At 52.3% G+C, this 25,229-nt stretch overlaps 2 protein-coding genes across 2 annotated transcripts; both read right to left on the bottom strand.

The window, feature by feature from the left end:
* Positions 1–1,190: 1,190 nt before the first annotated feature.
* LOC147086854 (tubulin alpha chain-like) lies at positions 1,191–5,924 on the bottom strand. Its single transcript, XM_085979057.1, has 5 exons — positions 5,728–5,924; positions 3,907–4,129; positions 3,626–3,774; positions 2,108–2,788; positions 1,191–1,581 (listed from the first exon to the last, which is right to left on the bottom strand). Exons 1-5 carry the CDS (start codon positions 5,728–5,730, stop codon positions 1,282–1,284), a joined length of 1,356 nt encoding a protein of 451 aa, XP_085835183.1. The 5' UTR covers positions 5,731–5,924; the 3' UTR covers positions 1,191–1,281.
* A 4,416-nt stretch (positions 5,925–10,340) lies between these two features.
* LOC147086853 (tubulin alpha chain-like) lies at positions 10,341–14,981 on the bottom strand. The gene is made up of 5 exons (XM_085979056.1): positions 14,895–14,981; positions 13,056–13,278; positions 12,775–12,923; positions 11,257–11,937; positions 10,341–10,731 (listed from the first exon to the last, which is right to left on the bottom strand). The coding sequence occupies exons 1-5, from the start codon at positions 14,895–14,897 to the stop codon at positions 10,432–10,434; spliced, it is 1,356 nt and encodes a 451-aa protein (XP_085835182.1). The 5' UTR covers positions 14,898–14,981; the 3' UTR covers positions 10,341–10,431.
* Between the last annotated feature and the right edge of the window lie 10,248 nt (positions 14,982–25,229).

The following is a 25,229-nucleotide window of genomic DNA, read 5'->3' as shown; positions in this document are numbered from 1 at the left end:
AACAACACTCAAGAAGCTCGACACCAATCAGGACAAAGCAGTCCATTTGATTGGCACCCCATCCACCACCTTAAACATTCACTCCCTCCACCACCGGCGCACCGTGGCTGCAGTGTGGACCATCTACAAGATGCACTGCAGCAACTCGCCAAGGCTTCTTCGGCAGCACCTCCCAAACCCGCGACCTCTTCCACCTAGAAGGACAAGGGCAGGAGGCGCACGGGAACACCACCACCTCCAAGTTCCCCTCCATGTCACACACACCATCCTGACTTGGAAATATATCGGCCATTCCTTCATCGTCGCTGGGTCAAAATCCTGGAACTCCCTCCCTAACAGCACTGTGGGAGCACCTTCACCACACGGACTGCAGCGGTTCAAGAAGGTGGCTCACCACCACCTTCTCAAGGGCAATTAGGGATGGGCAATAAATGCCGGCCTTGCCAGCAGCGCCCACATCCCATAAACGAATTTTAAAAAATCTCAATCTGTGAGACCCATCAATCACCTGCATCAATCAGACCCACATCTCTTCGGTTACCATGTACCCGCCCCATCAATCAGATCCCCATCAATCAGATCCCCATCATTCAGACCCGCATCAATCAGACCCACATCTATCAGACCCACATCTATCAGATGCCCATCAAGCTGGCCCCTTTCTATCAGCCCCCATCAATCAAATTCCCATCAACCCGCCACTCATCTGTCAGACCCCCATCTATCAGATTCTCTTCAATCAGAACCGCCTCAATCAGACCCACATTTATCAGACTCCCACTAATCAGATTCCAACTTATCAAACCCCCGTTAATCAGATTCTCCTCAATCTGATCCCCAAGAGTCAGAATCCCCTTGATCAGACACCCATCTGTGGACCACATCAATCAGACCCCCATCTATCAGATCCCAATCTGAGTCCCATCAATGACGTACATCAAACAGACCCCCATCTAGCAGCCCCCCATCCAGCAGCCCCCCATCCGGCAGCCCCCCATCTGGCAGACCCCCATCCAGCAGACCCCCATCTATCAGTGGGTGGTGTTTTAATCCCTGCAGCCCTGTGGAATTGGATTAAACCACTTTCTGTGTCCATCGATCCTCTTCTAACTTCAACCATCTTCTTTTACACCGTGTTTCTCAATCACTTGTCAGGCATTTGTGGCTATTAAATCGACACAACTCCCAAATCATTTAAAATATATTTATTTCATTAATTAAAATTTATAACAACAGTGTGAATTAAAGTTAAACTATTTTTACTTTCTAAATTAATAAATCTTATTCTTCCTCCTCTTCCGCCCTTTTGTTGAGATCGGCAGAATCGACCCCCACCTCTTCGTAATCCTTCTCGAGTGAGGCCATATCCTCCCGGGCGTCCTGGAACTCCCCTTCCTCCAGCCCCTCGCCCACGTACCAGTGGACAAAGGCCCGCTTGGCGTACATCTTGTCGAATTTGAGGTTGAGGCGGGACCAAGCCGCTGAAATGGCGGTGGTGTTGCTCAGCATACAGACGGCGCGCTGCACCTTGGCCAGATCACCCCCTGGCACCACTGTCGGGGGCTGGTAGTTGATGCCCACCTGTGGGGGGAAAGAGAATACGGTAGATTTCAGTTGCACAGAAAGAAGCTTCAAAATCACATCTGTTGGCCACCACTTAATTTTCAAAAAGATAAATTTATGAATGAGTTTGTGTCTTTTACTGTACAGAAACCCAGCCCTGGTTATTCACTGGGCTCTTCCCACAGTTTCAAACCTTCAGTTTCTGATGGAAGGTCACTGTGTAACGAGGCTGCGTTCAGGAGCTAATTCAATTCTTTATTGCACCTTCCCCAAGTAGTCCTTGATTTTCAGGCAGCCTTTTCCTTGTTTCAGGTTGGGACTTCTCCTGGGACATTCAGGGCTGCAATCAAGGATTGAAGCGGAGAATTCCACCTCAAGCCTCAGAGGGAGCTCCTCTTTGGGCCAGGAATGGAGGGTCTGTTCCTGAATGGAGGGACAGCTTTTGACCCAGACTGAACAGACAGATTGTTCACGTGGGCGATCAGTTTACCACAATCCCGGTTTCCTCAGGGCCCCATGGATTGGACACAGAACCCACACTTACCTTGAACCCGGTCGGGCACCAATCAACAAACTGGATCGAGCGCTTGGTCTTGATGGTGGCGATGGAGGCGTTGACATCCTTCGGCACCACGTCTCCTCGGTACAGCATGCAGCACGCCATGTACTTGCCCTGGCGAGGGTCACACTTCACCATCTGGTTGGCTGGCTCAAAGCAGGCGTTGGTGATCTCAGACACAGATAGCTGTTCGTGGTAAGCCTTCTCAGCTGAAATAAGGGGCGAGTAGGTCACTAGCGGGAAGTGAATGCGGGGATAGGGGACCAGGTTGGTTTGGAACTCAGTCAGGTCCACGTTGAGGGCACCGTCGAACCGTAGCGATGCCGTGATGGACGACACTATCTGTGCGATGAGACGGTTGAGGTTGGTGTAGGTGGGGCGCTCAATGTCAAGGTTACGCCGACAGATGTCGTAAATGGCCTCATTGTCCACCATGAAGGCGCAGTCAGAGTGCTCGAGGGTGCAGTGGGTGACGAGCACGGAGTTGTAGGGCTCGACCACCGCGGTGGAAATCTGCGGCGCCGGGTAAATGGCAAACTCCAGTTTGGATTTCTTGCCGTAGTCGACGGAGAGTCTCTCCATCAGGAGGGAAGTAAAGCCCGAGCCGGTCCCGCCCCCGAAACTGTGGAAGATGAGGAATCCCTGCAGTCCTGTGCACTGGTCAGCCTGTGGGCAAAGAGAGATCAAGACATTAAAAGGGAGTCAGAAATAGAATCTATAGTCAGGGGACAGTGAACCCTGGACAGGAAACATTGAAACATAGAAGATAGGAGCAGGAGTAGGCCATTCATCCCCTTGAGCCTGCTCCGCCATTCAATGAGATCATGGCTGATCATCCAAATTCAGTACCCTGTCCCTGCCTTTTCCCCATATCCCTTGATCCCTTTAGCCTTAAGAAATATATCTAATTCCTTCTTGAATATATTTAGTGAATTGGCCTCAACTGCCTTCTGTGGTAGAGAATTCCACAGGTTCACCACTCTCTGGGTGAAGAAATTCCTCCTAATTTCTGTCCTAAATGGCTTACCCCTTATCCTTAGACTGTGACCCCTGGTTCTGGACTCCTCGGCCATCGGGAACATCCTTCCTGCATCTAGTCTGTCCAGTCCTGTTAGAATTTTATGAGTTTCAGTGAGATCCCCTCTCATTCTTCTAAACTCCAGTGAGTACAAGCCCAATCAACCCAATCTCTCCTCATACATCATTCCTGCCATCCCAGATATCAGCCTGGTGAATCTTCACTGCACTCCCTCCATGGCAAGAACATCCTTCCTCAGATAAGGCGTAGGTAAGGAGCAAAGATACAGACTGTCCCTGGTGAGATGGGGCAGTGGAATTCGAAGAGATGTGGGGTAATGTAGCAGTTGGATCTGGGGAGGAGGCAGTGGGATATTAGGAGTGAGACAGGGCAGTGGGAGATGGTAGGACAGCAGTGTGGAGCCCGATGGGACCGCTCATTGCGAGCAGGTGGGATGGGTCTTTGGGAGCTGGTACACAACCTACCAGCTTCCGGATGCGATCCAAGACCAGATCCACAATCTCTTTGCCGATGGAGCAGTGACCCCGCGCGTAGTTATTGGCCGCATCCTCCTTGCCGGTGATGAGCTGCTCGGGGTGAAAGAGCTGTCGGTAGGTGCCGGTGCGGACCTCATCTGGAGGCAGAGAACGGGGAATTATTAACAGGAACACAGAACATTACAGTAACTTAGATACATTCAGGCCATATTGAAATGTGTTTACTGAGAGCACTGACTGACCAACCCATCAATGATCTCCCCCCTTACCAATCACAGTGGGCTCCAGATCTACAAACACGGCCCTGGGAACGTGCTTGCCCGCCCCCGTCTCACTGAAGAAGGTGTTGAAGGAATCGTCACCACCTCCGACGGTCTTGTCACTGGGCATCTGCCCGTCCGGCTGGATCCCATGCTCCAGGCAATACAGCTCCCAGCAAGCGTTACCGATCTGCACACCCGCCTGGCCAATGTGGACTGAAATACACTCACGCTAAAGAGGGAAGAACACATGATTATTCACACAGGTAGGAGGGCAATGCTATGCACTAAGCTCATGGTCTACAGGGCAGCAGTGATACCCGCCCTGCTGTATGCCTCAGAGACATGGACCATGTACAGCAGGCACCTCAAAGCACTGGAGAGGTACCACCAACGCTGCCTCCGCAAGATCCTGCAAATCCATTGGCAGGATAGGCGCACCAACAAAAATCAAATCAAATCAACTTTTATTGTCATTGTTAGTGCACAAGTGCAGTACAACGAAATGTCGGCTTGCGGCTCCCGAGAGTGTACATTTGGATTAAGACATTTAAACATTCAACATTCATTTGGCTTGTAATACATTAACATAAATATAACCATAATAAAGTGCATTGGCAGATGTGCAGGCTTTAGAGTTTATTTGTGGAGTTCAGTAGGATGACAGCCCTGGGAAAGAAGCTGTTCCTAAATCTGGTCGTACGGGTGCGAATGCATCTGTAGCGTCTCCCAGATGGCAGGAGGGCGAACAGACTGTGGCTGGGGTGGGTAGGGTCTTTGATGATGGACCGTGACCTCCGTAGACAGCGTTTATGGTATATGTGCTCTATGGTCGGTAGCCGGGTGCCGGTAATGCGTTGGGCAGTTTTGACTACCCGCTGCAGGGCTTTCCGGTCATAGTAGCTACAGCTGCCATACCATACTGTGATACAGTTTGTCAGGATGCTCTCTATAGTGCAGCGGTAAAAGTTAGAGAGGATCAGGGGTGACAGGTTACATCCCTTCAGCCTCCTTAGGAAATATAGGCGCTGCTGGGCCTTCTTCACCAGAGAGGAGGTGTTGAGGGACCAGGAGAGGTCTTCCGTGATGTGGACTCCGAGGAACTTAAAACTGTCCACCCTTTCCACCACAGCCCCAACTGAGCAACGTCAGTGTTCTTGCTCAGGCCAACATCCCCAGCATCGAAGCTCTGACCACGCTCAATCAGCTCCGATGGACGGGTCACATTGTCCGCATACCCGATACGAGACTCGCAAACCAAGCGCTCTACTCGGAGCTCTGGCACAGCAAGAGAGCCCCAGGTGGGCAGAGGAAACGCTTCAAGGACACCCTCAAAGCCTCCTTGAAAAAGTGCAACATCCCCCACCGACACCTGGGAATCCCTGGCCCAAGACCGCACAAAGTGGAGGAGAAGCATCCGGGAAGGCGCCGAACACCTCGAGTCTCTTTGCCGGGAGCAAGCGGAAGCCAAGCGCACGTCAACCCAAGCACCCCGCCCACCCGCCCCTTCAACCACCGCCTGCCCCACCTGTGACAGAGACTGTCGGTCCCGCATTGGACTCATCAGTCACCTGCGAGCTCATTTTTAAAGTGAGCCCCCACACTTTATGGGTAGTTAACCTGCTCCGTCATTCGCTTGGATTACCCCGGTCTCCAAGGATTCCTCTTGGCTTGCAACTCTTCCAGTGGCTCCCGCTACCAAGAGCATTCCCACTCTGCCAGTGCATTTCCACTCTGCCAGTGCATCCTCCCAGTGGCTCCCCTTTCACCGTCAATCCCTCTCGCCCGGTGGAACACCCTCACCCTGTGCGTCCCCCCGCGCCCACTCACCATGATCTCCTTGTCTTCTCGCAGCTCCTGACAATGTGCCGGGTGTTGCCGCTCCCGCTATTTATACCTCGGGGGTTGGAACCCTGCCATTCAGTCCAATCGGGCTGTGATTGGTCGGTGAGAACAAAGAGCTGTCGTTGCTTGGGGCAACAGGAACACTGAAGATTCTACAGTGCTCAGCGCTGATTGGTCCTTTGTGTAAAAGGCAGATCATGAGGCAACAAGGGGGCACCTTTGATAAGATGCCCATCAATCAAATCCCAATCAACCAGAACACCATCAGTCAGATCCCCAGTGATTACTCCCCCATCTACCACGGGGGAATGCCTTTTTACTACCCTTTTATTATTTATATGCCTATAGAAGACTTTTGGATTACCTTTCATGTTGGTTGCCATTCTATTCTCATACCTCTCTTTGCCCCTCTTATTTTCCTTTTTCACTTCTCCTCTGACCTTTCTATATATAGCCTGATTCTCAGATGTATTTGCAACCTGACATCTGTCATACGCGCTCTTTTTCTGCTTCATTGTATTCTCTATCTGTTTCGTCATCCGGGGAGCCCTGACTTTAGTTGCTGTGCCTTTCCCCCGAGTGGGAATGTACCTGACCTATTTCCTCTTTAAAGGCAGCCCAATGTTGGATTGCAGTTTTCCTGCCAATCTTCGATTCCAGTTTACCCGGGCCAGATCCGTTCTCATCCCACTGAAATTGGCCTTCCCCCTGTTAAACATTTTTACTCTAGATTGCTCCCTGTCCTTTTCCATAGCTAATCTAAACCTTATGATATTATGATCACTGTTCCCTAAATGTTCCCCCTACTGACACTTGCTCCACTTGACCCACCTCATTCTCCAGAACCAGATCCAGCAATGCCTCCTCCCTCATCGGGCCAGAAACATACTGATCAAGAAAGTTCTCCTGAACGCACTTCAGAAATTCTCCCCCTTCTCTGTCCTTTATACTATTACGATCCCAGTCTACATTAGTATAGTTGAAGTCCTCCATTATAGTACTCTGCAATTTCCCTGTTAATTTGCTCCTCCACATCCTTCCCACTAGTTGGTGGTCTATAGAATACACCTAGTAGTGTAATGACACCTCTATTATTTCTGAACTCTAGCCATATAGATTCTGTCCTTGCCCCTCCAGGACATCCTCCCTCTCCAGCACTGTAATATTCTCCTTAACCAATACTGCCACCCCACCTCCTATCTTTCCTTCCCTATCTTTCTTGAACACCTTATATCCAGGAATGTTTAATACCCAATCCTGCCCTTTTTTGAGCCAGGTCTCAGTTTTGCCACAAAATCATATTCGCATGTGGCTATCTGTGCCTGCAGCTCACTTACCTTGTTGACTACGCTTTGTGCGTTCACATACATACACTGTAAACCCGTCATAGACCATCCTGTATTCTCTCTTAGTTTGGCCCAACCTAATACCTTACCATTTCTTACTTTAGTGTTCTCTGCCTCTCCTAATCCTTTGAGCACTTTATTTCACCTTTCTAATGTTACATCCTGGTGCCAATCTCCCTGCCAAATTAGTTTAACCCCTCCCCAACAGCACGAGCAAACCTCTCCATGAAGATATTGGAGGTGAAACCCGTCTGGCCTGTACATGTCCCACCTCCCCAAGAATCGGCCCCAATGTCCCAGGAATCTGAAGCCCTCTCTCCTGCACCATCTCTCCAGCCACGCATTCATCTGCTCTATCCTCCTATTTCTATACTCACTCACGCTTGGCCCGCAGAGGGAGCCAGAGATTACTACCTTTGAGATCCTGCTTTTTAATCTCTTTCCCTGCTCCATAAAATCTGCCTGCAGGACCTCATCTCTCTTTCTACCTATGTCGTTGGTACCAACATGGACGACAAGCTCTAGCTGTTCACCCTCCCACCTCAGAGATGTTCCGCAGCCGCTCAGAGACATCCTGAACCCTGTCGTGTAGATGCCAATGTTGTAGCTGTACTGGAACAGCTTGGCTAGAGGCGTGGCTTGTTCTGGAGCACGATAGCCGGGATGTTGAACACCACTTGGAAGAAGCACTGAGAGTAGCAAGGGCACAGAATGTACTCAGGGTGGGGGATTTCAATGTCCATCACCAACAGAGGCTCGGTAGCACCACTACTAACCGAGCTGGCTGAGTCCTGAAGGACATAGCTGCCATTCTGGGTCTGCGACAGGTGGTGAGAGAACCAACACAAGGGAAAAACCTACTTGAGCTCGTCCTCACCAATCTGCCTGTTGCAGAGGCATCTGTCCATGACAGTATTGGTAGCAGTGACCATCGCACGGTCCTTGTGGAGACGAAGTCCTGTCTTCATGCTGAGGACACCCTCCATCATGTTGTCTGGCACTACCACCATGCTAAATGGGATAGATTCAGAACAGATCTAGCAGATCAAAACAGGGCATGCATGAGGCGCTGTGGGCCATCAGCAGCAGCAGAATTGTATTCCACCACAATCTGTAACCTCATGGCCCGGCATATCCCTCACTCCACCATTACCATCAAGCCAGGGGACCAGTGTAGAAGATCATGCCAGGAGCAGCACCAGTTGTACCAAAAATGAGGTGCCAACCTGGGGAAGCTGCAACACAGGACTGCATGCTTGCTAAGAAACGAAAGCAGCAAGCTGTAGACAGAGCTAAGCGATCCCACAATCAACAAATCAGATCAAAGCTCTTCAGTCCTGCCACATCCAGTCGGGAATGGTGGTAGACCATCAAACACTAATGGGAGGAGGAGGCTCCATGAATATCCCCATCCTCAATTATGGTGGAGCCCAGCACGTGAGTGCAGAAGACAAGGCTGAAGCATTTGCAACCATCTTCAGCCAGAAGTGCCGAGTGGATGATCCATATTGTTGTGGTGGTTGAAGGTCAATCATCACAGCCCCAGGACGTCGTTGCAGGAGTTCCTCAGCGCAGTGTCCTAGGCCCAACCATCTTCAGCTGCTTCATCAATGACCTTCCCTACAACATAAGGTCAGAAATGGGGATGTTCGCTGATGACTGCACAGTGGTCAGTGCCATTCACAACTCCTCAGATAATGAAGCTGTCCATGCCCGCATGCAACAAGACCTGGAGAACATTCAGGCTTGGGCTGATAAGTGGCAGGTAACATTTGCGCCACAGAAGTGCCAGGCAATGACTATCTCCAACAAGCGAGAGTCTAACCACCGCCCCTTGACATTCAACGGCATTACCATCGTTGAATCTCCCACCATCAACATCCTGGGGGTCACCATTGACCAGAAACTTAACTGGACCAGCCACATAAATACTGTGGCAACAACAGCAGGTCAGAGGCTGGGTATTCTGCGGCGAGTGTCTCACCTCCTGACTCCCCAAAGCCTTTCCACCATCTACAAGGCACAAGTCAGGAGTGTGATGGAATACTCTCCACTTGCCTGGACGAGTGCAGCTCCAACAACACTCAAGAAGCACGACACCAATCAGGACAAAGCAGTCCATTTGATTGGCACCCCATCCAGCACCTTAAACATTCACTCCCTTCACCACCAGTGCACCGTGGCTGCAGTGTGTACCATCTACAAGATGCACTGCAGCAACTCGCCAAGGCTTCTTCGGCAGCACCTCCCAAACCCGCCACCTCTTCCACCTAGAAGGACAAGGGCAGCAGGCGCACGGGAACACCACCATCTCCAAGTTCCCCTCCCAGTCACACACACCATCCTGACTTGGAAATATATCGGCCATTCCTTCATCGTCGCTGGGTCAAAATCCTGGAACTCCCTCCCTAACAGCACTGTGGGAGCACCTTCACCACACGGACTGCAGCGGTTCAAGAAGGCGGCTCACCACCACCTTCTCAAGGGCAATTAGGGATGGGCAATAAATGCCGGCCTTGCCAGCAGCGCCCACATCCCATAAACGAATTTTAAAAAATCTCAATCTGTGAGACCCATCAATCACCTGCATCAATCAGACCCACATCTCTTCGGTTACCATGTACCCGCCCCATCTATCAGATCCCCATCAATCAGATCCCCATCATTCAGACCCGCATCAATCAGACCCACATCAATCAGACCCACATCTATCAGATGCCCATCAAGCTGGCCCCTTTCTATCAGCCCCCATCAATCAAATTCCCATCAACCCGCCACTCATCTGTCAGACCCCCATCTATCAGATTCTCTTCAATCAGAACCGCCTCAATCAGACCCACATTTATCAGACTCCCACTAATCAGATTCCAACTTATCAAACCCCCGTTAATCAGATTCTCCTCAATCTGATCCCCAAGAGTCAGAATCCCCTTGATCAGACACCCATCTGTCAGACCACATCTATCAGACCCCAACCTGAGTCCCATCAATGACGTACATCAAACAGACCCCCATCTAGCAGCCCCCCATCCAGCAGCCCCCCATCCAGCAGCCCCCCATCTGGCAGACCCCCATCCAGCAGACCCCCATCTATCAGTGGGTGGTGTTTTAATCCCTGCAGCCCTGTGGAATTGGATTAAACCACTTTCTGTGTCCATCGATCCTCTTCTAACTTCAACCATCTTCTTTTACACCGTGTTTCTCAATCACTTGTCAGGCATTTGTGGCTATTAAATCGACACAACTCCCAAATCATTTAAAATATATTTATTTCATTAATTAAAATTTATAACAACAGTGTGAATTAAAGTTAAACTATTTTTACTTTCTAAATTAATAAATCTTATTCTTCCTCCTCTTCCGCCCTTTTGTTGAGATCGGCAGAATCGACCCCCACCTCTTCGTAATCCTTCTCGAGTGAGGCCATGTCCTCCCGGGCGTCCTGGAACTCCCCTTCCTCCAGCCCCTCGCCCACGTACCAGTGGACAAAGGCCCGCTTGGCGTACATCTTGTCGAATTTGAGGTTGAGGCGGGACCAAGCCGCTGAAATGGCGGTGGTGTTGCTCAGCATACAGACGGCGCGCTGCACCTTGGCCAGATCACCCCCTGGCACCACTGTCGGGGGCTGGTAGTTGATGCCCACCTGTGGGGGAAAGAGAATACGGTAGATTTCAGTTGCACAGAAAGAAGCTTCAAAATCACATCTGTTGGCCACCACTTAATTTTCAAAAAGATAAATTTATGAATGAGTTTGTGTCTTTTACTGTACAGAAACCCAGCCCTGGTTATTCACTGGGCTCTTCCCCCAGTTTCAAACCTTCAGTTTCTGATGGAAGGTCACTGTGTAATGAGGCTGCGTTCAGGAGCTAATTCAATTCTTTATTGCACCTTCCCCAAGTAGTCCTTGATTTTCAGGCAGCCTTTTCCTTGTTTCAGGTTGGGACTTCTCCTGGGACATTCAGGGCTGCAATCAAGGATTGAAGCGGAGAATTCCACCTCAAGCCTCAGAGGGAGTTCCTCTTTGGGCCAGGAATGGAGGGTCTGTTCCTGAATGGAGGGACAGCTTTTGACCCAGACTGAACAGACAGATTGTTCACGTGGGCGATCAGTTTACCACAATCCCGGTTTCCTCAGGGCCCCATGGATTGGACACAGAACCCACACTTACCTTGAACCCGGTCGGGCACCAATCAACAAACTGGATCGAGCGCTTGGTCTTGATGGTGGCGATGGAGGCGTTGACATCCTTCGGCACCACGTCTCCTCGGTACAGCATGCAGCACGCCATGTACTTGCCCTGGCGAGGGTCGCACTTCACCATCTGGTTGGCTGGCTCAAAGCAGGCGTTGGTGATCTCCGACACAGATAGCTGTTCGTGGTAAGCCTTCTCCGCCGAAATAAGGGGCGAGTAGGTCACTAGCGGGAAGTGAATGCGGGGATAGGGGACCAGGTTGGTTTGGAACTCAGTCAGGTCCACGTTGAGGGCACCGTCGAACCGTAGCGATGCCGTGATGGACGACACTATCTGTGCGATGAGACGGTTGAGGTTGGTGTACGTTGGGCGCTCAATGTCAAGGTTACGCCGACAGATGTCGTAAATGGCCTCGTTGTCCACCATGAAGGCGCAGTCAGAGTGCTCGAGGGTGCAGTGGGTGACGAGCACGGAGTTGTAGGGCTCGACCACCGCGGTGGAAATCTGCGGCGCCGGGTAAATGGCAAACTCCAGTTTGGATTTCTTGCCGTAGTCGACGGAGAGTCTCTCCATCAGGAGGGAAGTGAAGCCTGAGCCGGTCCCACCCCCGAAACTGTGGAAGATGAGGAATCCCTGCAGTCCTGTGCACTGGTCAGCCTGTGGGCAAAGAGAGTACAAGACATTAAAAGGGAGTCAGAAATAGAATCTATAGTCAGGGGACAGTGAACCCTGGACAGGAAACATTGAAACATAGAAGATAGGAGCAGGAGTCGGCCATTCATCCCCTTGAGCCTGCTCCGCCATTCAATGAGATCATGGCTGATCATCCAAATTCAGTACCCTGTCCCTGCCTTTTCCCCATATCCCTTGATCCCTTTAGCCTTAAGAAATATATCTAACTCCTTCTTGAATATATTTAGTGAATTGGCCTCAACTGCCTGCTGTGGTAGAGAATTCCACAGGTTCACCACTCTCTGGGTGAAGAAATTCCTCCTCATCTCTGTCCTAAATGGCTTACCCCTTATCCTTAGACTGTGACCCCTGGTTCTGGACTCCCCCGCCATCGGGAACATCCTTCCTGCATCTAGTCTGCCTAGTCCTGTTAGAATTTTATGAGTTTCAGTGAGATCCCCTCTCATTCTTCTAAACTCCAGCGAGTACAAGCCCAATCGACCCAATCACTCCTCATACATCATTCCTGCCATCCCAGGTATCAGCCTGGTGAGTCTTCGCTGCACTCCCTCCATGGCAAGAACATCCTCCCTCAGATAAGGCGTAGATAAGGAGCAAAGATACAGACTGTCCCTGGTGAGATGGGGCAGTGGGATTCGAAGAGATGTGGGGTAATGTAGCAGTTGGACCTGGGGAGGAGGCAGTGGGATATTAGGAGTGAGACAGGGCAGTGGGAGATGGTAGGACAGCAGTGTGGAGCCCGATGGGACCGCTCATTGCGAGCAGGTGGGATGGGTCTTTGGGAGCTGGTACACAACCTACCAGCTTCCGGATGCGATCCAAGACCAGATCCACAATCTCTTTGCCGATGGAGCAGTGCCCCCGGGCGTAGTTATTGGCCGCATCCTCCTTGCCGGTGATGAGCTGCTCGGGGTGAAAGAGCTGTCGGTAGGTGCCGGTGCGGACCTCATCTGGAGGCAGAGAACGGAGAATTATTAACAGGAACACAGAACATTACAGTGACTTAGACACATTCAGGCCATATTGAAATGTGTTTACTGAGAGCACTGACTGACCAACCCATCAATGATCTCCCCCCTTACCAATCACAGTGGGCTCCAGATCTACAAACACGGCCCTGGGAACGTGCTTGCCCGCCCCCGTCTCACTGAAGAAGGTGTTGAAGGAATCGTCACCACCTCCGACGGTCTTGTCACTGGGCATCTGCCCGTCCGGCTGGATCCCATGCTCCAGGCAATACAGCTCCCAGCAAGCGTTGCCGATCTGCACACCCGCCTGGCCAATGTGGACTGAAATACACTCACGCTAAAGAGGGAAGGACACATGATTATTCACACAGGTAGGAGGGCAATGCTATGCACTAAGCTCATGGTCTACAGGGCAGCAGTGATACCTGCCCTGCTGTATGCCTCAGAGACATGGACCATGTACAGCAGGCACCTCAAAGCACTGGAGAGGTACCACCAACGCTGCCTCCGCAAGATCCTGCAAATCCATTGGCAGGATAGGCGCACCAACAAAAATCAAATCAAATCAACTTTTATTGTCATTGTTAGTGCACAAGTGCAGTACATCGAAATGTGGGCTTGCGGCTCCCGAGAGTGTACATTTGGATTAAGACATTTAAACATTCAACATACATTTGGTTTGTAGTATATTAACATAAATATAACCATAATAAAGTGCATTGGCAGATGTGCAGGCATTAGAGTTTATTTGTGGAGTTCAGTAGGATGACAGCCCTGGGAAAGAAGCTGTTCCTAAATCTGGTCGTACGGGTGCGAATGCATCTGTAGCGTCTCCCAGATGGCAGGAGGGCGAACAGACTGTGGCTGGGGTGGGTAGGGTCTTTGATGATGGACCGTGACCTCCGTAGACAGCGTTTATGGTATATGTGCTCTATGGTCGGTAGCCGGGTGCCGGTAATGCGTTGGGCAGTTTTGACTACAAGCTGCAGGGCTTTCCGGTCATAGTAGCTACAGCTGCCATACCATACTGTGATACAGTTTGTCAGGATGCTCTCTATAGTGCAGCGGTAAAAGTTACAGAGGATCAGGGGTGACAGATTACATCCCTTCAGCCTCATTAGGAAATATAGGCGCTGCTGGGCCTTCTTCACCAGAGAGGAGGTGTTGAGGGACCAGGAGAGGTCTTCCGTGATGTGGACTCCGAGGAACTTAAAACTGTCCACCCTTTCCACCACAGCCCCAACTGAGCAACGTCAGTGTTCTTGCCCAGGCCAACATCCCCAGCATCGAAGCTCTGACCATGCTCAATCAGCTCCGATGGACGGGTCACATTGTCCGCATACCCGATACGAGACTCGCAAACCAAGCGCTCTACTCGGAGCTCCGGCATGGCAAGAGAGCCCCAGGTGGGCAGAGGAAACGCTTCAAGGACACCCTCAAAGCCTCCTTGAAAAAGTGCAACATCCCCCACCGACACCTGGGAATCCCTGGCCCAAGACCGCACAAAGTGGAGGAGAAGCATCCGGGAAGGCGCCGAACACCTCGAGTCTCTTTGCTGGGAGCAAGCGGAAGCCAAGCGCAAACAGCGCAAGGAGCGCACGTCAACCCAAGCACCCCACCCACCCGCCCCTTCAACCACTGTCTGCCCCACCTGTGACAGAGACTGTCGGTCCCGCATTGGACTCATCAGTCACCTGCGAGCTTATTTTTAAAGTGAGCCTCCACACTTTATGGGTAGTTAACCTGCTCCATCATTCGCTTGGATTACCCCGGTCTCCAAGGATTCCTCTTGGCTTGCAACTCTTCCAGTGGCTCCCGCTACCAAGAGCATTCCCACTCTGCCAGTGCATTTCCACTCTGCCAGTGCATCCTCCCAGTGGCTCCCCTTTCACCGTCAATCCCTCTCTCCCGGTGGAACACCCTCACCCTGTGCGTCCCCCTGCGCCCACTCACCATGATCTCCTTGTCTTCTCGCAGCTCCTGACAATGTGCCGGGTGTTGCCGCTCCCGCTATTTATACCTCGGGGGTTGGAACCCTGCCATTCAGTCCAATCGGGCTGTGATTGGTCGGTGAGAACAAAGAGCTGTCGTTGCTTGGGGCAACAGGAACACTGAAGATTCTACAGTGCTCAGCGCTGATTGGTCCTTTGTGTAAAAGGCAGATCATGAGGCAACAAGAGGGCACCTTTGATAAGATGCCCATCAATCAAATCCCAATCAACCAGAACACCATCAGTCAGATCCCCAGCGATTACTCGCCCATCTACCACGGGGGAATGCCTTTTTACTACCCTTTTATTATTTACTAGCTGGGGGAGCCCGGCGGTGCCGAGGCTTTCTCGAGGGCATGTTGTTGTTGGAAGAGAGAGAGGGAGCGACTGGGGGGAAGAGAGAGAGGGAAGGAGAGAGAGAGAGAGGGAATGAGAGAGAGGGAAGGACAGAGAGGGAAGGAGAGAGAGAGAGAGGGAAGGAGAGAGAGAGAGGGGGGAAGGAGAGAGAGAGAGAGAGGGGGAAGGAGAGAGAGAGAGATGGAAGGAAAGAGAGAGAGATGGAAGGAGAGAGAGAGGGAAGGAGAGAGAGGGAAGGAGAAAGAGAGGGAAGGAGAGAGACAGAGAGAGGGAAGGAGAGAGAGAGAGAGAGAGAGAGGGAAGGAGAGAGAGATTGGGAGTGTGAGAGAGAGAGAGATTGGGAGTGTGAGAGAGATTGGGAGTGAGAGAGAGAGAGAGAGATTGGGAGTGAGAGAGAGAGAGATTGGGAGTGAGAGAGAGATTGGTAGTGTGAGAGAGAGAGAGAGATTGGGAGTGAGAAAGAGATTGGGAGTGAGAGAGAGATTGGGAGTGTGAGAGAGAGAGAGAGATTGGGAGTGAGAGAGAGATTGGGAGTGTGAGAGAGAGAGAGAGATTGGGAGTGTGAGAGAGAGAGAGAGATTGGGAGTGTGAGAGAGAGAGAGAGACTGGGAGTGTGAGAGAGAGATTGGGAATGTGAGAGAGAGAGACTGGGAGTGTGAGAGAGAGATTGGGTGTGTGAGAGAGAGAGAGATTGGGAGTGTGAGAGAGAGAGAGATTGGGAGGGAGAGAGAGAGAGACTGGGAGTGTGAGAGAGAGAGAGATTGGGAGTGTGAGAGAGAGATTGGGAGTGTGAGAGAGAGAGATTGGGAATGTGAGAGAGAGAGAGATTGGGAGTGTGAGAGAGAGAGAGATTGGGAGTGTGAGAGAGAGATTGGGAGTGTGTGAGAGAGAGATTGGGAGTGTGAGAGAGAGAGAGATTGGGAGTGTGAGAGAGAGATTGGGAGTGTGTGAGAGAGAGAGATTGGGAGTGTGAGAGAGAGAGATTGGGAGTGTGAGAGAGAGATTGGGAATGTGAGGGAGAGAGAGAGACTGGGAGTGTGAGAGAGAGATTGGGTGTGTGAGAGAGAGATTGGGTGTGTGAGAGAGAGAGAGATTGGGAGTGTGAGAGAGAGATTGGGAGTGTGAGAGAGAGATTGGGTGTGTGAGAGAGAGAGAGATTGGGAGTGTGAGAGAGAGATTGGGAGTGTGAGGGAGAGAGACTGGGAGTGTGAGAGAGAGATTGGGAGTGTGAGAGAGAGATTGGGTGTGTGAGAGAGAGAGAGATTGGGAGTGTGAGAGAGAGATTGGGAGTGTGAGGGAGAGAGACTGGGAGTGTGAGAGAGAGATTGGGAGTGTGAGAGAGAGATTGGGAATGTGAGGGAGAGAGAGAGACTGGGAGTGTGAGAGAGAGATTGGGTGTGTGAGAGAGAGAGAGATTGGGAGTGTGAGAGAGAGAGATTGGGAGTGTGAGAGAGAGAGACTGGGAGTGTGAGAGAGAGAGATTGGGAGTGTGAGAGAGAGAGATTGGGAGTGAGAGAGAGAGAGAGATTGGGAGTGTGAGAGAGAGAGAGATTGGGAGTGTGAGAGAGAGTGAGATTGGGAGTGTGTGAGAGAGAGATTGGGAGTGTGAGAGAGAGAGAGATTGGGAGTGTGTGAGAGAGATTGGGAGTGTGAGAGAGAGAGATTGGGTGTGTGTGAGAGAGAGATTGTTAGTGTGAGAGAGAGAGACTGGGAGTGTGTGAGAGAGAGAGATTGGGAGTGTGAGAGAGAGATTGGGAGTGTGTGAGAGAGATTGGGAGTGTGAGAGAGAGAGACTGGGAGTGTGAGAGAGAGAGAGAGATTGGGAGTGTGTGAGAGAGATTGGGAGTGTGTGAGAGAGATTGGGAGTGTGAGAGAGAGAGACTGGGAGTGTGAGAGAGAGAGAGAGATTGGGAGTGTGAGAGAGAGAGAGATTGGGAGTGAGTGAGAGAGAGAGAGAGATTGGGAGTGTGAGAGAGGGAGACTGGGAGTGTGAGAGAGAGAGAGATTGGGAGTGAGTGAGAGAGAGAGAGAGATTGGGAGTGTGAGAGAGAGAGAGATTGGGAGTGAGTGAGAGAGAGAGAGAGATTGGGAGTGTGAGAGAGAGAGATTGGGAGTGTGAGAGAGAGAGATTGGGAGTGTGTGAGAGAGAGAGATTGGGAGTGTGAGAGAGAGAGAGATTGGGAGTGTGTGAGAGAGAGAGATTGGGAGTGTGTGAGAGAGAGAGATTGGGAGTGTGTGAGAGAGAGAGATTGGGAGTGTGAGAGAGAGAGTCTGGGAGTGTGAGAGACAGAGAGAGATTGGGAGTGTGAGAGAGAGAGAGATTGGGAGTGTGAGAGAGAGAGAGATTGGGAGTGAGAGAGAGAGATTGGGAATGTGAGAGAGAGAGAGATTGGGAGTGTGAGAGAGAGATTGGGAGTGTGTGAGAGAGAGATTGGGAGTGTGTGAGAGAGAGAGATTGGAAGTGTGTGTGAGAGAGAGATTGGGAGTGTGTGTGAGAGAGAGATTGGGAGTGTGAGAGAGAGAGAGATTGGGAGTGAGAGAGAGATTGGGAGTGTGAGAGAGAGAGAGATTAGGAGTGTGAGAGACAGAGAGAGATTGGGAGTGTGAGAGAGAGAGAGATTGGGAGTGTGAGAGAGAGAGATTGGGAGTGTGAGAGAGAGAGAGAGATTGGGAGTGTGAGAGAGAGAGAGATTGGGAGTGTGTGAGAGAGAGATTGGGAGTGTGAGAGAGAGAGAGATTGGGAGTGAGAGAGAGAGAGATTGGGAGTGTGAGAGAGATTGGGAGTGTGAGAGACAGAGAGAGATTGGGAGTGTGAGAGAGAGAGAGATTGGGAGTGTGAGAGAGAGAGAGATTGGGAGTGTGAGAGAGAGAGATTGGGAGTGTGAGAGAGAGAGAGATTGGGAGTGTGAGAGAGAGAGAGATTGGGAGTGTGAGAGAGAGAGAGGTTGGGAGTGAAAGAGAGAGAGATTGGGAGTGTGAGAGAGAGAGAGAGATTGGGAGTGTGAGAGACAGAGAGAGATTGGGAGTGTGAGAGAGAGAGAGATTGGGAGTGTGAGAGAGTGATTGGGAGTGTGAGAGAGAGAGAGATTGGGAGTGTGAGAGAGAGAGATTGGGAGTGTGAGAGAGAGAGAGAGAGATTGGGAGTGTGAGAGACAGAGAGAGATTGGGAGTGTGAGAGAGAGAGATTGGGAGTGTGAGAGAGACTGGGAGTGAGAGAGAGAGAGATTGGGAATGTGTGAGAGAGAGAGATTGGGAGTGTGAGTCTAGTGTGGTGGACTATACAATCACTGACCTGGACCCCTGCGATATCAACTCATTCACTGTCAGGCAGCAATCCCCCCTCTCAGACCATAACCAAATAAATATGTACCTTAAACTTTCTGCCCAAACTACAGACACAAAAAAGGAACCCAGTAAGCTCCATAAAATAAACCAGACATACAGATGGGCCCCAGACAGTGGAGAAAAATTCATCACAGCACTAAAGTCACCTGATCTCACAAGTAAAATATCAAAATTTAAAGAAAACCCATACGAGATCACCAGAGATGGTGTAAACATGGCCATAGAGGATATAAATATGATCTTCCATGAGGCAGCTGTAAAAGCCAACCTTGTGAAACAGAAGAGGAAGCGTCACAAAAGACAAAATAAAAATAAGAAATGGTTTGACCACGAATGCAAAAATGCCAGAAAAGACCTGAGAAAAATATCAAACCAAAAGCATCGCCAACCAAACAATCCGGACCTACGTACTAGATACAATGAAACCCTCAAAAGATATAAACACACCATTAGGAACAAAACACAAAACTATACCCACAAAATACTCGAAGAAATTGAAAACTCCACCAATCCAAAACAATTCTGGGAAATGTGGAATAACCTGAGTACAACTCAATTGCAAGCATTACCAATCCAAGATGGCGACATCTGGAGAACACATTTTGAAAACCTCTACAAAGACATCCCAATAAACGAAACAAACCCAAGTCAACATCAGGTCACAGAAAAACTCCACACATTAGAAGCAACAATTAAAGACAACCAAAACCCTCTAGACTCCCCAATCACATGGAAAGAACTGGCCACAAAAACAAAATCTCTCCACCTAAAGAAAGCCTGTGGCCCAGACAACATCAAAAATGAAATGCTCAAGTTCAGCAATATGGAGATGCAGGGTGCGGTACTCAAATTATTCAACATCATACTACGTTCAGGCTGTTTTCCCGATATCTGGTGCCAAGGACTAATCTCCCCCATATATAAAAGTGGAAACAAATCAGACCCAAATAACTACCGCGGCATCTGTGTCAACAGTTGTCTAGGGAAGTTATTCTGCAGTATTCTAAATAGTAGATTACTTGATTTTCTTAACAAACATAATATCCTCAGAAAAAACCAAATAGGCTTTCTTCCAAAACACCGCACAGCCGACCATATCTATACCCTTCACACCCTCATTGGAAAACATATACACCAAACAAAAAATGGGAAAATATTCGCCTGTTTCATCGACTTCAAGAAAGCCTTTGACTCTATATGGCACGAAGGGCTCTATTATAAACTTCTTCAGTGTGGAATAGGGGGCAAAGTCTATGACCTTATTAAATCAATGTATCTGAAAAACAAATGCGGGGTCAAAATTGGAGACAAACGCACCGATTTCTTCACCCAGAGAAGAGGCGTCCGGCAGGGCTGCAATTTGAGCCCGACCCTGTTCAACATATACATAAATGAATTAGCAGACATGCTGGAGCAAAGCGAGTCACCAGGTCTCCGTCTCCTGGATGGAGAAGTGAAATCCCTGTTCTATGCGGACGACCTGGTTCTGCTGTCTCCCACAGAACAGGGATTACAGCAACAACTAGACCTACTCGACAAATACTGCCAAAATTGGGCTCTAACAGTAAATCTAAAGAAAACCAACATCATGATTTTTCAAAAAAGGCCCAGATGTCAGGAAAACAAATACCAGTTTACCCTCAGTGATACCACTATAGGACACACTATGAGCTACACCTACCTTGGTCTAACTATTACAGCATCAGGGAGCTTCAGCATAGCAGTGAATGCACTAAAAGAAAAAGCACGAAGAGCCCTATATGCAATAAAAAGAAAATTCTACAACATCCAAATCCCAATCAAAATCTGGCTCAAAATATTTGACAGCATAATCCTGCCCATTGCACTGTACGGTAGTGAAGTATGGGGCCCGCTAAATCACCAAAGCTACACTAAATGGGAAAAACACACAATAGAAGCCCTACATGCAGAATTCTGCCGAAGCATCCTTCGCACCCAAAGAAAAACGCCAACAAATGCATGCAGAGCCGAACTAGGCAGATACCCACTGATAATAAACATCCAAAAACGAGCACTAAACTTCCTAAATCACCTCAAATCTAGCTCCCCAGACACCCTTCATTTCAAAGCCTTTCAGACCCAAGAGCTAAACCCAGAAAAGAGTCCCCTGAGTCAGCTGCTACTGAAACTAAGTACTCAGCCGGACCCTGACCAGCCCCAGACCAACACAGCCGTCCAAACACCAATCCGAGTGAACCAAATCATTAAAAAATGCAAAGAAACCTACCTGGAACATTGGAACAAAATAACCGAAAGCCAAAGCAGATTAGAATGTTACCGGGCCCTAAAAAGAGAATATAAACTGGCAGACTACCTCACGACCATCAGAGACACAAAACAGAGACAGACCCTCACCAGGTACAGACTAAGCGACCACCAACTGGAAATTGAAAAAGGCAGATACAAGAAATCCTGGCAGCCTAGAGAGAATAGAATATGCGATCAATGTCTGGCTGGCGAGGTTGAAACAGAAATGCATTTCCTCCTAAAATGCGAAAAATTCAACACATCAAGAAACATATTATTCAACAAGCTAAGCCAAACAACCCCAGATTTCAAGGAATTGGATGATCTGTCAAAATTGAGATTAGTCCTAGGAGAAGGAGACAGACCATACCTTGGGGCCAAATATGTAACAACATGTCACAACCTGAGGACTGTTTAAAATTAAGACTGTTTAAAATTAATATTGAACGTACCAAATGAAGTACAAAGACTGTTTAAAATTAATATTGTTTAAAAGTAATATTGTATGTACCCAACAAATGTCAAATCGATTGACACCTACAGAATGTTAGAAAACTGTACCTTTTTGCAATGTAAGCTTTGGCAATATGGTTCTCTGTAAACTTTCATGCCAATAAAGCATTTGAATTGGAATTGGAATTGGAATTGGAGATTGGGAGTGAGAGAGAGATTGGGAGTGTGAGAGAGAGAGAGATTGGGAGTGTGAGAGAGAGAGAGATTGGGAGTGTGAGAGAGAGAGAGATTGGGAGTGTGAGAGAGAGAGAGATTGGGAGTGTGAGAGAGAGAGATTGGGAGTGTGAGAGAGAGAGATTGGGAGTGTGAGAGAGAGAGATTGGGAGTGTGAGAGAGAGAGAGATTGGGAGTGTGAGAGACAGAGAGAGATTGGGAGTGTGAGAGAGAGAGATTGGGAGTGTGAGAGAGAGAGAGAGATTGGGAGTGTGAGAGAGAGAGAGATTGGGAGTGTGAGAGAGAGAGAGATTGGGAGTCTGAGAGAGAGAGATTGGGAGTGTGAGAGAGAGAGACTGGGAGTGAGAGAGAGAGAGATTGGGAATGTGTGAGAGAGAGAGTTTGGGAGTGTGAGAGAGAGAGATTGGGAGTGTGAGAGAGAGAGACTGGGAGTGAGAGAGAGAGAGATTGGGAATGTGAGAGAGAGAGATTGGGAGTGAGAGAGAGAGAGATTGGGAATGTGAGAGAGAGATTGGGAGTGAGAGAGAGAGAGATTGGGAGTGTGAGAGAGGGACTGGGAGTGTGAGAGAGAGACTGGGAGTGTGAGAGAGAGATTGGGAGTGTGTGACAGAGAGATTGGGAGTGTGAGAGAGAGAGACTGGGAGTGTGAGAGAGAGAGAGAGATTGGGAGTGTGAGAGAGAGAGACTGGGGGGAGATAGAGAGAGAGAGATTGGGAGTGAGAGAGAGAGAGATTGGGAGTGTGAGAGACAGAGATTGGGAGTGTGAGAGAGAGACTGGAGTGTGAGAGAGAGAGATTGGGAGTGTGAGAGAGAGAGACTGGGGAGAGAGAGAGAGAATGGGGAGAGAGAGAGAGAGCGACTGAGGGGGAGAGAGAGAGCGACTGAGGGGGAGAGAGAGAGCGACTGAGGGGTGAGAGAGAGCGCGCGACGGGGGAAGAGAGAGAGCGCGACGGGGGGAAGAGAGAGAGCGCGACGGAAGAGAGAGAGCGCGACGGGGGGAAGAGAGAGAGCGCGACGGGGGGGAAGAGAGAGAGCGCGACGGGGGGAAGAGAGAGAGCGCGACGGGGGGAAGAGAGAGAGCGCGACGGGGTGAAGAGAGAGAGCGCGACGGGGGGAAGAGAGAGAGCGCGACGGGGGGAAGAGAGAGAGCGCGACGGGGGGGAAGAGAGCGCGATGGGGGGAAGAGAGAGCGTGACGGGGGGGAAGAGGGAGCGCGCGACGGGGGGGGAAGAGGGAGAGCGTGATGGGGGGAAGGAGAGAGAGTGCGACGGGAGGGGGGAAGGTGGCCCGATGGACCCCTGCGAAGGAAGAAGGTAAGCTCTCCCACCCCTTTCACTCTTTCCCTCCCTGTCCCACCCCTTCACTCTTTCCCTCCCTGTCCCACCCCCTTCACTCTTTCCCTCCCTCCCGCGATTTCCCGAGGCTCTCCCCCCCGCGATTTCCCGAGGCTCTCCCCCCCCCCTCCGCGATTTCCCGAGTCTCTCTCCCCCCCCCCGCCCCCCCGCGATTTCCGAGGCTCTCTCTCCCCCCCCCGCGATTTCCCGAGGCTCTCCCCCCCCCGCGATTTCCCGAGGCTCTCCCCCCCCGCGATTTCCCGAGGCTCTCCCCCCCCCGCGATTTCCCGAGGCTCTCCCCCCCCCGCGATTTCCCGAGGCTCTCCCCCCCCCGCGATTTCCCGAGGCTCTCCCCCCCCGCGATTTCCGAGGCTCCTCTCCCCCCCCCCCCCGCGATTTCCCGAGGCTCTCTCTCCCCCCCGCCGCCCGCGATTTCCCGAGTCTCTCTCCCCCCCCCCCCGCGATTTCCGAGGCTCTCTCCCCCCCCCGCCCCCCGCGATTTCCCGAGGCTCTCTCCCCCCCCCCGCCCCCCGCGTTTTCCCGAGGCTCTCTCCCCCCCCGCCCCCCGCGATTTCCCGAGGCTCTCTCCCCCCCCCCGCCCCCCGCGATTTCCCGAGGCTCTCTCACCCCCCCGCCCCCCGCGATTTCGCGAGGCTCTCTCCCCCCCCCGCGATTTCGCGAGGCTCTCTCCCCCCCCCGCCCCCCCGCGATTTCCCGAGGCTCTCTCCCCCCCCCGCCCCCCGCGATTTCCCGAGGCTCTCTCTCCCCCCCCGCCATTTCCCGAGGCTCTCTCTACCCCCCCCGCCCCCCGCGATTTCCCGAGGCTCTCTCTCCCCCCCGCCCCCCGCGATTTCCCGAGGCTCTCTCTCCCCCCCCGCCCCGCGCGATTTCCCGAGGCTCTCTCTCCCCCCCCGCCCCCCGCGATTTCCGAGGCTCTCTCTCCCCCCCCCGCCCCCGCGATTTCCCAAGGCTCTCTCTCCCCCCCCCGCCCCCCGCGATTTCCCGAGGCTCTCTCTCCCCCCCCCCGCGATTTCCGAGGCTCTCTCTCCCCCCCCCGCCCCCCGCGATTTCCCGAGGCTCTCTCTCCCCCCCCGCGATTTCCCGAGGCTCTCTCCTCCCCCCCCCCGGCCCCCCGCGATTTCCCGAGGCTCTCTCCCCCCCCCGCCCCCGCGATTTCCCGAGGCTCTCTCTCCCCCCCCGCCCCCGCGATTTCCCGAGGCTCTCTCTCCCCCCCGCCCCCCGCGATTTCCCGAGGCTCTCTCTCCCCCCCACCCCCCGCCCCCCGCGATTTCCGAGGCTCTCTCTCCCCCCCCCGCCCCCCGCGATTTCCCGAGGCTCTCTCTCCCCCCCGCCCCCCGCGATTTCCCGAGGCTCTCTCTCCCCCCCGCCCCCCGCCCCCCGCGATTTCCCGAGGCTCTCTCTCCCCCCCCCGCACCCCGCAATTTCCCGAGGCTCTCTCTCCCCCCCCCGCCCCCCGCGATTTCCCGAGGCTCTCTCCCCCCCCCCGCCCCCCGCCCCCGCGATTTCCCGAGGCTCTCTCCCCCCCCCCCGCGATTTCCCGAGGCTCTCTCTCGCCCCCCGCGATTTCCCGAGGCTCTCTCTCCCCCCCCCGCCCCCCGCGATTTCCCGAGGCTCTCTCTCCCCCCCCCCGCGATTCCCGAGGCTCTCTCCCCCCCGCCCCCCGCGATTTCCCGAGGCTCTCTCCCCCCCTCCCCGCCCCCGCGATTTCCCGAGGCTCTCTCCCCCCCCCCGCCCCCGCGATTTCCCGAGGCTCTCTCCGCCCCCCGCGATTTCCCGAGGCTCTCTCCCCCCCCCGCCCCCGCGATTTCCCGAGGCTCTCTCCCGCCCCCCGCGATTTCCCGAGGCTCTCTCCCCCCCCCGCCCCCCGCGATTTCCCGAGGCTCTCTCCACCCCCCCCCCGCCCCCCGCGATTTCCCGAGGCTCTCTCTCTCCCCCCCGCCCCCCGCGATTTCCCGAGGCTCTCTCCGCCCCCCCCCGCGATTTCCCGAGGCTCTCTCCCCCGCCCCCCGCGATTTCCCGAGGCTCTCTCCCCCCCCCCGCCCCCCGCGATTTCCCGAGGCTCTCTCCCCCGCCCCCCGCGATTTCCCGAGGCTCTCTCCCCCCCCCCGCCCCCCACGATTTCCCGAGGCTCTCTCCCCCCCCCGCCCCCCGCGATTTCCCGAGGCTCTCTCCCCCCCCCCACCCCCCGCGATTTCCGAGGCTCTCTCCCCCCCCCCGCCCCCCGCGATTTCCCGAGGCTCTCTCCCCCGCCCCCCGCGATTTCCCGAGGCTCTCTCCCCCCCCCC

This window comes from Somniosus microcephalus, unplaced genomic scaffold (genome assembly GCF_052327205.1).
Source record: "Somniosus microcephalus isolate GS21.2 unplaced genomic scaffold, FLI_Smic_1.0 unresolved_chr7, whole genome shotgun sequence".
NCBI classification, from domain to species: domain Eukaryota; kingdom Metazoa; phylum Chordata; class Chondrichthyes; order Squaliformes; family Somniosidae; genus Somniosus; species Somniosus microcephalus.
Note: the sequence above shows the minus strand (reverse complement) of the source record. Positions and strands in the feature narration are given on the sequence as shown.

Excerpts from the sequence above, each read along its gene's own strand:
- LOC147086854 (XM_085979057.1), bottom strand. Across the intron at positions 3,775-3,906 it reads TCTGGAGCCCACTGTGATTG|ATGAGGTCCGCACCGGCACC; the intron begins GTAAGGGGGGAG and ends CTCTGCCTCCAG. Across the intron at positions 1,582-2,107 it reads GGTGCCCGACCGGGTTCAAG|GTGGGCATCAACTACCAGCC; the intron begins GTAAGTGTGGGT and ends TTCCCCCCACAG.
- LOC147086853 (XM_085979056.1), bottom strand. Across the intron at positions 12,924-13,055 it reads TCTGGAGCCCACTGTGATTG|ATGAGGTCCGCACCGGCACC; the intron begins GTAAGGGGGGAG and ends CTCTGCCTCCAG. Across the intron at positions 11,938-12,774 it reads TGGATCGCATCCGGAAGCTG|GCTGACCAGTGCACAGGACT; the intron begins GTAGGTTGTGTA and ends CTTTGCCCACAG.